Source organism: Odocoileus virginianus, unplaced genomic scaffold, assembly GCF_023699985.2.
Source record: "Odocoileus virginianus isolate 20LAN1187 ecotype Illinois unplaced genomic scaffold, Ovbor_1.2 Unplaced_Scaffold_13, whole genome shotgun sequence".
NCBI classification, from domain to species: Eukaryota; Metazoa; Chordata; class Mammalia; order Artiodactyla; family Cervidae; genus Odocoileus; species Odocoileus virginianus.
The window spans coordinates 1,353,819-1,368,744 of NW_027224275.1; the positions used below are offsets into that span (position 1 = coordinate 1,353,819).

Consider the following 14,926-nt stretch of genomic DNA (forward strand, 5'->3'; position numbering starts at 1 on the left):
CAAGGCAAGGAGCTGCTGTCTTTCCCTCACTGCTCCACCAATTCTCATGGGCCCATCACAACCCTTCCTGTCTCAGCATCCCTCACAGCTCCACCCGCTTGAATATCTCTGGCCTACATTTCCTGCACAAAAGCTTACCCTTGACAGCTCTGTTCATATCTGATATGGTATAAACAGAGAGGTAAACAAATGCAAAAAACTGAAGAGGTTAATCAACTTACTATTAATTGAACGAGGAGACATCAAGGTGGCATTATGAACTTTTTTAATGACAACAGATGGTAAATTTATACAAATTACAGGTTAGAATAAAACGAATACAAAAACCATCCAGATAACAATTAGAAAAGCATCACTTACAAAAGTAAATCTGATTCAAGTGGCTAAAGAACTCAAGCCCCCCATTTTGATAATTACACGCAGCTTTTAAGGTAGCGCATCTAAACTGCCCCTTGCCAGGGCACTATTCAAGACTACAGCATATTCAGTGACTCTAAAGCTCCTAACACTTTTACCATCAAGGTTAGGACATCTGGTAACAGGTTCACTAAGCAAAAAAAACAAGAATATGTGAACGTTCTTTGCAAACTGTAAGGTGCTGTGCAGATGTTAGCTATTGCTATTATTACTGTTCAGTGACATTTCACTGAACTTGAGAAAAAGGAAGACTAGTCTGTGTAACTGACAAATATGACCTATAGAACATCTTCAAAGGAATGCAGATATTACTTTCAAATACATGTAGCAAACAGGCAAGGAAAGTGTGGCCAGGAGCGATGGTAGGCTGAGGAATTCCAGACTATTTTAATGAATATATAAAGGATTAATCTGTTCATCTGTTACATGTAATATGTATCATTAGAATCCCAAAGTCCCTGAAAATAATTTTTCTCAGGTGACCCTTTTTCCCCTGCAAAAAGGAAAAAGAAATCTTGTCAAGTTATGAATACACTGCTTCAGTCCAGCTCTTGCAAAAACAATCTTAAATGTAAGAGCAGAGTCTGAGTTAATAAAGTTGTACTCTTCTGATGGAGCACAAGAGTGCCTGACAGCAGAGATATCTGCTGCTGACCTAACGAGTGACAATTTTACTTATAAAATGGGTCTAACAGTCTACGACTTCACTTGAGCATAAGTAAAAGAACAAACATGAACTTGTCTGGAGACAAGAAATATACACTAGGTACATTTAAAACAGGATATAAATTCTCATGTACCTTTCATCTTACTTTTACTGGTATCCTTGGGTACACTAGCTGTATATATAAAATTTATTTATATGAAAATGGAAAATAAACACCAAACAAGTCAACTAGTTGCTTTGGGGACAAAGTTGATGAGATCTTTATGATGAAAATAACCTTACAATATATTTCTGTTAAGATTCCCATGAAATGCAGTTGGTTGTTGTTGTTTTTAACGGAGGGTTTAAATTTCTTCAGTAACAACTCAAAAGTGAATTCACATGTAAAATTGGATCCACTTGAAGAGCTAATGACATCATATGCATTCTACAGCAGACTATTTTTTAGCACGATGAGAAAAGAGATTATATTCTGGGGGTCAAAATGGGAGGTGAGGTGAGGTGAAGGTCATGTGTTCAATCAGTAGCCTGTACTGACACTTCAAGTTAAGACCCCTAATTGAGGTTATTCTTACAATCCATTTTCAAACAATAGTGAACATAGTCCTACCTTATAGTATTTATATAAGGGCTCAATTGTAGCTTTTCTTTCTATACATCCTGAAGTATGTACATTGTACAAGAGGAAATCACTGAGATATCTTGAAAAATAAATCTATTTGTCATATACCTTATTATTTCAACAGCAGCAAACTAGTGAGTTAACAGTTAAAACCTTAAGAAAATATTAACTGGTTTGAAAACAAGTTTTTATTGTAATAATTCCATATATCAACCTTACCATCCACGTCTAACTTTCAAATGCTTGGTACTTTTTCCAAGAGAAAATTACGCTGCTTTTGCATGAATCCCTAGTTTAAATACTTGCAGAAAAACACTCATATTATCTACTCAGCAAATGTCTGAAATCAAACAAAATAATCCAACACTGGACATCAATATTTTAAAAATAGCATAAGATTCCAAAAGTACAAGAAAAACCTTGGCATTATAGAAAAAGAAATTAAGTGGACAAATTCTAAGTACAACAAGACATCTAAAGAAGGGACCATCTAGAAATCTACCTTATAGTACATTAGATTCAAACTGGAGTATTTGACAATTTTATATTAAATTTGTACAATTGTATACTAAAACTGTAGTCTCTTTAAGAAAACAGGTTCCATTCAGAATAACTACTTAAGACATTTAAACGGCAAATAACATTTAACTATAAGCGGGAATAAAAAACAGTCCTACAACAATCATTTTGTTTTTTCTCAGCAATTAAATAAACACAAAAGGCTTCTTGGCTTTTATGCCTAACTGTGTCTCTGCTCCTTTAGTCCAATTCCACGACATCCAAAAGCAGAGGGGAACTAACAAAATCCGTGATGGCAAACACTCACAGCAAGGGCCATTGTATGAGGAATTATTAATGACAGAAATACACACAATGAAGTATCTAGTTAAAACAGTAAAGGTAGAATGTGCTGTTTAAGAAAATATCCAATAATCACTCATCTGAAAAAATGCAAATAGACACCAGATAAAATTGGCAGATTCTGAACTTAAACCAAACTTTGTGTATTAAACTAGCATTCAGAGATGCACACGGATGTAAACCAGAACAGTGGTTATATCCAGGTGGCCACACTACAGGGAATTAACATTTTCTTCCTGTTTTAATATGCATTTTTCCCTGTGTGCTTTTAGATTACACACAAATAGTACCAAGTGGCTGGAAAGAATACAGACCAAGGATACTAAAAAACAGGGTCTTTTTCTATCAGAAAGGACCTCAAGAATTATCTATACATATCTGGAACATAACAGCACTGATTAAAAATTCCAAGAATACTTCCTGGGTGATAAAAATAATAGATTTTCATGATTGTTTACACTCTGTAAGTATGCAAAAATGAACATATTTAAAAGTAAATTCTTTCATATACATTATTTAAAAGTAGGAAAAACCGAGTTCATACAACCTCGTAATTAAAGTGTAAGCTCATTGTTGAGTGACAGAGCAAAGCAGACCATTAAAGAGCTCCTCTGAAAGCAGGAGGCTGGCCTGTAAGAGGCCTTTAGGGAGCAAGCCAGGTGCCCAGGCAGCTAGCTCTTTGCTTTGCTATCTGCATTCTTTAATAAACCCAGTCCTTTTACATGAATGCCTGTGATTCAGCCTAGTTTCCCCATGAAATAATGTAAAGAAAGATTTCTATTGACTAGGGATTACTACTACTTTATGCAAAATTTCTCAGTGACACTCAGATTAACTCCAGTGTCCACAATTTAAGCAATTTTCAACAGGCATTTACAACCCAAAATCTAATGACTTGGTATTTTCATGACAGTCAGGGAAAGTGTTCCAGCGAAAAATAAAATTTAGATTTGCTCCACTATGTATATCTGAATACAACCATAGAGTAAAACTCAAAGCCAACTAAAAGAAAAAATGCTATATAAAACATTTTTTTGTTGTAAGATAATAAAATTCTTCCCAGAATAATGCATAATTAATTTCACATACTTATTTATAACCAGTTTAGCTTTTCCAAATTCTCATTTGCAAATGAGAGACTCAGACAATTAAAACTGATGATACAAGGCATTGTTTTAGAAGGATCAAAATTTACACTGGTCAAATGTGAACTCCTCAAGATTGATTTTAACAAGTTCTTTCAACTTTATTGAAATCATCAATATCACAGATCGATTTACCATTTAAAAAATCAATTTAAAACTATCAAAAGGCAATGTTCACTTTAATCCTGTTTGCCTTCACGCCACTGCCGTGAGCCTTCATTCCAGGCCACATAAACAAAGAGGGCCAGCACCACGTGGACGGCGACCACTGCAACAATAGCAGCATAAAAATAGCTGTCCCTATTGGACATCCCAAAGGCGCCTATCAAGAGAAAAAAGTTTCCATTTTATTCCAAATATATAAAAATATAAAAATCAAAACATATTATTTTTATTAGCTATATATTTATTTAACTAGTCAGACAATTAAGAAGGAATACCTTGTGTGGCGATAAATCAAGTACTCATATAAAGATGTGAATACCTTCTATACATGAAGAACATTATTTTGAATGAAAACCACAATAAATCACTTCATCTAAGGACTCTGACATAATAAAGAGGGCTTTATTTTCTCTTCCTTCCAATGTCTGCCAGCAAGAGTACATTCCCCCACTCCTCCTCCCATGTCAACTCTCGCTCTCCAGGGGCTATTAAAAGAAAGGATCTGCAAGCTATCACACAGAAACCCGTAAACCAATATGATGTCAAACAAATAACTGAGTGATGAAAAATTCATTTCATGAAGATTCATTATGAGCAATGGGATTTTTGAAAAGCAAAACAGAAGCAAGTCAAATTAATATCCAGTTTACAGATATAAAGAGATCATGAGAGCATAGAATCTCATATATAGTTAAGGGTGAAAATGTCTTGTTTTATGTCTAGGATTACCTTCAAAAACGTAAGATTTAGTTGTGAAATATAACCCAATAGGTACAGTGATCATTAAAGCTGTGAAGAACAGGAGCGTCTTCAGAGTGGATGCTAATGAACTTTCATTTCTGGAAAAAAGTAAACAAAGAGAAAATCAGAGCCTGCAAAGCCATTTCGAACCATTCTTGTGTTCGTAAATGCTATAAATACCCACAGAAAAGATGCTCGGAACCTTGCCCTTGCCTTGAAAACAGTGGCCAGAAGAAGAGCAGTGCCAGGGACTCAAAATTCGAATAGCCTAGAGATCCAGTGGCAGACCCATTGTGAAAGGAAATGTAAAGTGCAAAAAGTGGTTTGGAATCTTCCAAGTGCTCTGCAAATATACACGATTTACTGAATTCACAATGGAGGTAGCAAGGCAGAAGGTACACAGAAAACAACTAATGAGGTTCCTTCACAAAGCATCCTATCAGTGGCTAGCTGAATACAGTACAGACAAGGTATGCGAATCTCCAAAGAAAAAGGAGCCCAGAGCAATCTGGATGCAGCTGAAGGAAACTTTGCTCAAATTTCTTTGTAATTAAGTAGCGAGGGTACAACTTAGATGGTCTTCACACAGCATGGATGCATTAAAAGTTTGATATCAAAACACTTTATCTTCCATGCATTCTATCGCTCATAGGCTTTAAAAATCAATGGAAATATTCCAATGGGAAAGTTGTGTTCTAGAATACAATAAAATGATTCTGAAGAATGCAATTAAGCTTCTAAAATCATACAATTAAAGAAAAACAAGTCAGATAAATGGCGACTTAAAACAGTAACAATGGGTAACATAAAAATGTCCAATAAAGGGGAAATGATTTCACAAATTATGCTTATCAATATGGAACCATTAAAACTAATTTTGACAAGTATTCAGCAAATATCTATGTGAGAAATCAACAAGGCAGATTACACTGTTTTTATGTATATCAGCGGTCTGTCAAATAAGCCCTGAAAGGCCCCTTGCCTACTTCTGTAAATAAAGTATAACTGGCATACAGCCACACTCGCTTGTTTATGCGTCACCTAAGACTCCAGGGAGATTCAGAGACAGAGCTTAGTAGTGGTGCCAAACCACATGGCCTTCAAACCTAAAATATTTACTATCTGGCCCGTTCCAGAAAAACTTTGCCAATAGTATAGATGTATACTATTCCAATTACATTCAAAAGGTGTGCACATGAAAAAGGACTCCAGATTAATACACAATAATAACATAAATTTCCCACTTTCAAATATTCCTTAATGTTGTTTTACCCGCTTTTCAACAAGTAGATATATGTCAGCATTGGTCCCATGCATCATCACAAATGATAACACTACTGACAGGGAAGCTGTAGTAAGCTTCCAGCAACCCTGGACACACACACACACCCCTCATCCATATCACCGCAAAGGTTACGTTTAAAAGCACTAAGCTTTTATCCTATGGGCTTTTATCCTGTAGATTAAAGGTCCCTTTTCACTTCAATCTAACCACTCTCACACTACCTTGTCAGGGATAAAGAAATTTTCCTCTACTGTCTAGGTTCTTTGTGGCTGGTCTAAGAATTAAACGGACATGAGACACATTAATGGAAGAAAAACAAAGTTTAATAACATGTATACATGGAAGAGACCCAGGAAAACTGAGTAACTTGCCAAATGGCCAAAACCCTCGCCTTAAATATTGTCTTCAGGTTAAAAAAAAAAAAAGACAAAAGAAGATGTTGTAGGTAGGGGTTTGGGACTTCAAACAGGAAGAAGACAATACACATAGAGATGGAAAAGCAGATGTTCAGTCAACAAGTGTTTCCTAGGCCATGTAGAGTCTATGGGACACAGAGCAGTCTCCAGTTTCTATGCCCTGTCCCCTCGACCCCACCGCACCTAGCCCATATTCTTTGCAAATATCTCTGGTGACAGCTCTTTTCCAGGAACAGGCCCTGTGTCTAAATTTTTTCACGCAATTAAGGGGAAGGTCAAAGTTTCTTCCTGAGTCTCTGGGGCCTTGACTGTGGTCAGTTTGAAATAATCTGCACATCAAAGAGACATTTTGGGGCGGCAAGTGTTGCTCCCTCTATAACCTTAACACATGTCTAAATTTATGTTCATAGTCAACACTTGAACTTAATTCTTCCTGGTAATCCTCAGCAAGAGGTTTCAGTTTTGATCTACATCTCTATGAGGAATACAGCCCAGCCATCAAGGTCCTTTCAAAATAAGAAGCTGCCTCTCCTCTAGGCAGCTTTCCTGATTATGCCAGCTGGTACAATTCACTGCTCTGGGACCCAACCACACTTACTTCATGCCCGTTATTACAGCACTTAACATGACAGCTTGTGTCCCAGACAGTCCTGCACATTCCTTTGTACCTCTAGAAAATCCAGGCAAAGGAATTCTTCTAATTGTGTGCATACCATTACGGGGGGAGGCTTCTGACAGCCCAGAAAGAAAGAGAACATGTTAAGTTTACACCAATGGTCTACAAACTTTTTTGACTGCGTGATCCATCATTAAAGTTTTGAGCATATATTCCCATATAGGCATAATGATTTTTAAATAAATTATCTATACACATATTAGTCACGGAGTCTTTAAAATATAAAAACAAGGAAAAACAGATACTAAAAATGTTAAGGTTAAAAAAATTTATGTAGAAATCTGTTTTCTTTCCATTCGTCAATGAAACATCTTTTAATACATCTCACTTTAGTGATCACTGAGCTACACAATTCTCATCTAACATACCTAAGCTTCCGTACACTGTTTCCTAATAGAAAATTTTTAGAAAATTTATCTTCATCAAGAAGGGGTGTCTGCCATACACAAAAATAAACTCAAAATGGATTAAAGATCTAAATGTAAGACCAGAAACTATAAAACTCCTAGAGGAGAACATAGGCAAAACACTCTCCGACATAAATCACAGCAGGATCCTCTATGACCCACATCCCAGAATTTTAGAAACAAAAGCAAAAATAAACAAATGGGACCTAATGGGACTGAAAAGCTTTTGCACAACAAAGGAAACTAGAAGCAAGGTGAAAAGACAGCCCCCAGATTGGGAGAAAATAATAGCAAACGAAGCAACAGACAAAGGATTCATCTCAAAAATATACAAGCAACTCCTCCAGCTCAACTCCAGAAAAATAAATGACCCAATCAAAAAATGGGCCAAAGAACTAAACAGACATTTCTCCAAGGAAGACATACAGAATATGGCTAAAAAACACATGAAAAGATGCTCAACATCACTCATTATCAGAGAAATGCAAATCAAAACCACAATGAGGTACCATTACACGCCAGTCAGGATGGCTGCTATCCAAAAGTCTACAAGCAATAAATGCTGGAGAGGGTATGGAGAAAAGGGAACCCTCTTACACTGTTGGTGGGAATGCAAACTAGTACAGCCGCTATGGAAAACAGTGTGGAGATTTCTTAAAAAACTGGAAATAGAACTGCCACATGACCCAGCAATCCCACTTCTGGGCATACACACCGAGGAAACCAGATCTGAAAGAGACACGTGCACCCCAATGTTCATCGCAGCACTGTTTATAATAGCCAGGACATGGAAGCAACCTAGATGCCCATCAGCAGACGAATGGATGAGGAAGCTGTGGTACATATACACCATGGAATATTACTCAGCCATTAAAAAGAATTCATTTGAATCAGTTCTAATGAGATGGATGAAACTGGAGCCCATTATACAGGAGTGAAGTAAGCCAGAAAGATAAAGACCATTACAGTATACTAACACATATATATGGACTTTAGAAAGATGGTAATGATAACCCTATATGCAAAACAGAAAAAGAGACACAGATGTATAGAACAGACTTTTGGACTCTGTGGGAGAAGGCGAGGGTGGGATGTTTCAAGAGAACAGCATCGAAACATGTATATTATCTATGGTGAAACAGATCACCAGCCCAGGTTGGGTGCATGAGACAAGTGTCGGACCTGGTGCACTGGGAAGACCCAGAGGGATCGGGTGGAGAGGGAGGTGGGAGGGGGGATCGGGATGGGGAATACGTGTAAAACCATGGCTGATTCATGTCAATGTATGACAAAAACCACTACAATATTGTAAAGTAATTAGCCTCCAACTAATAATAAAAAAAGAATGAGTGTCTGCAGTTCTATAAAAATACAAAAAAATCATGTCCACAGAAAACAAAAAACACTAATTTGAAAAGATACATGCACTCCAGTGTTCACAGCAGGATTATTTACAATAGCCAAGATACAGAAGCAACCCAAGTGTCCATCAACAGATGAACAAAAGAGATGCAATATACACACACACACACACACACACACATAATACATACAATGGAATACTACTCAGTCATAAAAAAAGAAAAATGCCATTTCCAACAACATGGACAGACTTAAAGGGCATTATACTAGGTGAAATAAGCCAGGCAGAGAAAGGCAAATACTGTATGATATCTTTTATATGTGGAACCTAAAAAATACAACAAACCAGGGAATGTAACAAAAAGAAGCAGATTCACAGATAAAGAGAACAAACAGTGATTACCAGTGGGGAGGGTTGGGAGGGGCAATATAGGGGTAAGGGAGTGTGAGGTACAAAATATTGTGAAGACAGGCCACAAGGATGTATTGTACAATACAGGGAATATAGCCAATATTTTGCAATAACTATAAATGAAGTGTAACCTTTAAAATTGTGTAAAAAAATTTAAAAATACATACATACATACAAGAAGTCAGTATTTGGCCAATTCTTTTGTGGACCCCGACAAAAAACTTGGCCTTCACAGTGTTTGTGTTTTGGGTGTGCAAAGTACAGATCATCTAATCTGATACAGAAACAAACCTTGAGAATCTAGAGAAAGGGAAGGTTAACCAGTTCGTCTGTTCTTTAGATTATCTCCTGAATATCAATTATCTGGCCTGGCTTTGAGAAAAGTTTATTACTGAAAAGAGAATATAATATCATAAGAATGTTTTAAAGCACACAAAATCACTTACCATCCCATCACCCAAACACAATCTTTTCTGCGTGTTAATTTCTAACCCCACACACACTACATAGAGCATATCTCAACAACTTGCTGCTCGTCTTCAATTCCTTCTTACCTATCTTAAGCCCCCAAAATTTGACTTTCAGTCTCTCAAATACAGGACTAAGGACAAAGTTAAGCATACAAACTTTTGAAAACTAGTTTTAAAACTTCCTCCAGTGTTTATATGACATTTTCTCCTTGGCTTCCAGCCACAGCCCACTACAGCCAGTAGTTCTGCTGGCACAAGCCAGCCTGGGTTATAACCCAGTGAGGTATTCTAAAACAAAGCAACTGAGGTCTTTCAACTGATTTCTCCTATGTGTCTCTGATTGAGCAAGGAAGAATTCAAACATTTAGAGTTAGAACTAGCCTCACACAAATAATTGAGGATTGTGCCCCCACTCTGAGAACCATCTGGAGTTTACCCACTTCAGATAAACTTCTGAAGCAAACACGAAGCAGATGAAGCTTACCATGTTCCCCTTTATTGCGAGGCCTATACTGCAAGTAGATTTCACCGCAAATTCCATGCAGAAACACTACAAGCAGTCTAGGAGGCATATACTGTATTTTAAGTATACTTAATAAAAATATTTGTTGGAGGCCTCACTAATAAACAGTAATTTAAAAAAAAACCCACCTACATCGCCATTGTGAGAGTGAAAAAAGATCACGGGGGCTCCAAAGATCCTGGGTTTGGACAACTGCTAGCTTTCAACACTAATTGCGCGAGGTAACCCTGTGATCTTGCGCAAGCCACTCATCCTGAGTCAACTTCACTGTTTTTAAACAAGCAGCACACTAAGCACTTTCCCAATTCTGATAATGCACGTAACAAACCGGGCAAAGAATCTGCCTGCAAGGCAGGAGACACAGGAGACGTGGGTTCGATCCTTGGGTCGGGAAGATCTCCTAGAGAAGGAAATGGCAACCCACTCCAGTATTCTTGCCTGGAAAATCCCATGGACAGAGGAGCCTGGAGAGCCACAGTCCATGGGTCGCAAAGGGTCAGACACGACTGAGCAACTAACACACAGGCATGTAACAAAGCACCTAAGCTGGGCCTGGCACACACACACTGAATGGGAGCTAAACCCCTCCCCACCCTCTGACCTCTAAAGGTATCTTGGGCCAGGCTAGTCCACCAGGACCACCTGCTTTTTCCTCAGGTTCCTTCTACTCAGCCAGCAGCCCCCATCCTACTGACGCCCTGAGTGAAGTAGGCTCAAACCCGGGGCGGCCCTTTGTCCCTTCCATTCGTTCACTCTTGCAGCAAACATTTATTAAGCCCTGACGATGTGGGCCCTACAGGGGACCTGGAGATGGAGAAGGCCCGGTTCCTGTCCTCAGGGAGCTCACCCTGCAGTGGGGAGAAAGGCTGCAGACAGCAAGACCGCAATACAGACAAGACAGAAAGAAGTGCTAGGCCAGAAACAAGAGCTGAAGAACCCGCCCACCTAGCCACCATGACCCCGGGTCCCTCGCTCCCGAGGGAAGGGCAGGGGCCCGGCATGCAGACGCTGCAACCCCAACCTGCTTCCCCGCCCTCCTCTAGCCCTCAGCCCCAGCCCCGAGGGTCCGGATCTCAAGCCCACCCACCGGTCGGCCCGGGCTTTCCCTCTCGCCCCGCTCCCGGCCCGGACCAGTCCGCCTGGTGCTCTAGGCCCTCGCCTGACTCCGGCTCGCTCCGGACTACCTGAAGTCGGACGGCTGCAGCGCGTTCAGCGCCGCTTTATCAAGGCGCTCCATGGCGTCGCCACGCCCGCAGCTCAGACGCTCAGACGCCGGCTGGGCTCCGCAGTCGCGCTCGGTCTGCTAGGCGGGTAACCGGTCCGAGCGGGCCACGCCGGAAGTGCCGGCGAGTGCCGGGCTCTGGGCCGCAGCGCGCAGGCGCGGCGCCCAGGTGACGCCTGGTGGCGGCGGCGGCGGCCGGCGCAGGCGTTGTTGGGAGCCTGCATGTGACTTACCGGCCAGGGCTGCGGGGCGAACGCCCTGCCAGGAGCGGCCTGCGCTCCAGGAGCAGGCCGGGCGAGTAGCCCAGCCACTCCACGTTGAGCCGGGACTTGCCTCGCAGCATTGTCCTCCGGGGAGGGCGGTGCTGCGGCCGCCCCCTGAGCGCGCGCGAGCAGCTCTCGCCTCAGTTCCGGCCTCTGCTGTCGATCTGTGCTTGCGAGGCGGCTGGAACAGATGATCTGCGAGGAAGGACGACCAGGCGGACGACTGGGGTGCTAGGCAACCAAGCAGTTTCCGACGACAACAACAACACAAAAAAGCAGTGCACATTATTCCCCAGCCCTTGAGTAAACGCCTCATTAATTATTGCCCGCAGTGAAAGTCCAGCCTTGGGAAGCTGGGAGGAGTTAGTTTAGCACTCACCCGAGTCTGTCAAGCTAGGCAATGTCAGAGCTGAAAGAGCTCTTGCTGAGAGTGACTGTTCCAGGCCAGACACTGGGGATCCTAACTTCCACTTAAAGTTAAAAAATTATTTTGCAGCTGCTCAGAAAGCTGCCTATGAGACAACAGGGACTCAAATAGTAAGGGACAGATGGGCCTCCAGGGCTGAACAACCAGAGAGAAGTATAAACGAAAAGGGTGCATGAGCCTAGGGTCAGGCTTGACAAAATTAGGTTGCTGCTGGCTGCTAATAAGAGGACAGCCCTTACATGGTCAACGCCTGGAAAAGGCCGCTGACCACACATCTATTTTCTGCACCACATGGATACAAAGACCGCATCTGAAATCATGACTAAACCAACAGCTTAGAGCCGCCTTAGGGGCCGTGGACTGGAAAGCAGGAAGCCCGGGTTTGCGTTCTAATTACTAAAATTGTAATCCCTCTCTGGGCCTCATCTAGAGCCTTGGGGTTATAAGAACCGCCTAATGCCAGAACTACAGTAGTATTAGAGAGACTAGCTCGTGGGTTGGCAAACTGTGGCCAGTCTGCCAAATACCTACAGCATGTCTGCCACCTGTTTTTCTACAAGGTGTGAGTTAAGAATGGTTTCTCCACTTTCAGATGGTTAAAAAAAATCAAAAGAATAGTATTTCACTACACATTAAGATTTATATGAAAGTCAGATTTCTGTGTCCATTAATAAAATTTTATTGGAACTCAGCCATGCTCATTCTTTTGTATTGCCTATGGCGGCTTTCATGTTACAATGGCAGCATTGTGTAGTTGTTTGTGACAGAGACTGGGCCACAAAGCCTAATGTATTTACTATCTGCCCCTTTCCAGGAAAAGTGTGAGGACCCTTGCTCTAGCTAATCACCTTGGGACGAGGTGCTTGAAACCCCAGGGATCAAAATGTAGTAAAGGGGGTCCTGACAATTTTTAATATTTTTAAAAACCTAATGAATTGAACGTATTTACTCACCATAAGAGATCAACAGTTACTTTAAAACATCACCTTCCTTTGATTTGTGGCACTAATTATATCACATTGATGAGGTAATCTTAGTTAACTCTTGAGAAAATGCACAACTTATTACTAAACTAAAATAAACTGTGCTATATTTAGCCAACTAAATCTTTTAAAACTTAGAATGAACACAGAGTGGAGGGATATTTGCTTTTAGACTTTGCATATCTCCAATGCCAGGACTTCCTTGGCAGCTCAGTGGTAGAGAATCCACCTGCCAATGGAGACTTGGGTTTGATCCCTGGGTTGGGAAGATCCCCTGGAGAAGGAAATGGCCACACACTCCAGTATTCTTGCCTGGGAAATCCCATGGCCAGAGGAGCCTGGCGGGCTATAGTCCATAGGGTCGCAAAGAGTCGGACATGACTTATCGACTAAACAACAACAAACAACCTACTCCGGTATGACTGTAATTAAAAAATTACAATGACCCTATTTCCAAGTAAGGTCACATTCTGAGGGGTTAGGAGTTCATACAGACTTGGGCTGAAGGGGGTACACAATCAGCCCATAACAGTATTCTAAGCTCCTCTTTGTACAGATGAGCAAACTGGTCTGGAAGGGACTTGTCAGAAGTCACACATTTATCTAATGGAACATCACTCAAGTCCTGTCTCCAAGGCTGGCACATTAGCAGCCTCTGGGGCAGTTGTGTGATAACTCAGTCAATAACCATTCATAAATACAATTTGAGGTGGGACAAAATGCCTGGCTAATCTTATTAGCATATTGGCGTTTTATGTAAGCTAAACCTCTGTACCTCTCTTTCTTGCTGACTCTTACACTCTAACAATATTTACTGTGAGCTCATCTCACAGTAGATGGAGAAAGAACTTGTAGCGTAAACTCAGAAACTGTGAGAGAAAGATAGAAATTAGCCAGCCCCCTGGCCGCTCAGCAAAAGCCTGAAACCTCCTACCTGCAGCAGCTGCTAAAGAGCTGGAGGGCAGTGGAGCCCAAACAGAGCTGTTGCCATGAGAATGAAATGGCATGTCAAGTGGTTTGGTCATTACAGAGGCATCAGTAAGTAAAGCTTCCGTTGTTCCCTCTGAGAATCAGAAAATGATTCTCAAACTGAAAGAGCCCCAGTCAGACCCTTTCATTTTAGTTGAAAAAAGTGAGAGCTGAAGTTGGGAAATGACTTACTCCAAATTCACTGGATCAGTGATGGGATTAGAGAATTCATAAGTTCCTAATTCTTCAGTGTAATAATATTTTTTACACGGCATTGTTTTATATTCTGTAGTATAAAACCAGTGACATGGAAAGTGTACACACAAAGTCCAATTTGACAACAACCTCCAGTTTGCTTTACTGACTCAAAACCATAACACTCCCCTCCCCCAACAAGTCCCCCTTTGGGTGGCCCAAACTGGAATTGCAGAGAAATGGCCATACTAGAAATACCAACTGATACTCTCTGAAGTGCTCCTTGCAGAGAGTGGTGTTTTAAAAACTAAGCCATGAAAGAAATAGAAATAAGCTCTACCACACAATCAACAAAACTCATGCTTAAAGAGAGAGAGAGAGTAACTCTGGCTTCTTTATAATGTGAGTGCGATTTGTATTTTCTTAAAAATACAAATTGGTGAAATATGCCCCCTGGTGAAAAAAAATATAAATAAGGGGTTTGGGCTGGGAGTTGTTTTAGTAACAATTTCCTCTGTCAGGACCCCCTGTGCAATGAAACGCGAGAGTTTGTTGTTTTGTTTATTTGTTGCTGTCTCTGACAACAGAGAATTAACTAATTTATTTAACAAGTGAATATTCATTGGAGGTGCTGAAGCTGAAGCTCCAATACTTTGGCCACCTGATGCAAAGAACTGACTCACTGGAAAAGAACCTGA

General features: G+C 40.7%; 1 protein-coding gene across 2 annotated transcripts; it reads right to left on the bottom strand.

Annotated features, from left to right (window-relative positions):
- Positions 1 to 248: 248 nt before the first annotated feature.
- On the bottom strand, positions 249 to 11,848 carry VMA21 (vacuolar ATPase assembly factor VMA21). Of its 2 annotated transcripts, none has more exons than XM_070462782.1 (3): positions 11,625 to 11,848; positions 4,607 to 4,716; positions 249 to 4,034 (listed from the first exon to the last, which is right to left on the bottom strand). In XM_070462782.1, exons 1-3 carry the CDS (start codon positions 11,732 to 11,734, stop codon positions 3,892 to 3,894), a joined length of 363 nt encoding a protein of 120 aa, XP_070318883.1. In that variant the 5' UTR covers positions 11,735 to 11,848; the 3' UTR covers positions 249 to 3,891. The 2 variants fall into 2 exon arrangements, with proteins under 2 accessions (XP_070318883.1, XP_020758781.1); XM_020903122.2 differs by lacking the exon at positions 11,625 to 11,848 and adding an exon at positions 11,354 to 11,546.
- Between the last annotated feature and the right edge of the window lie 3,078 nt (positions 11,849 to 14,926).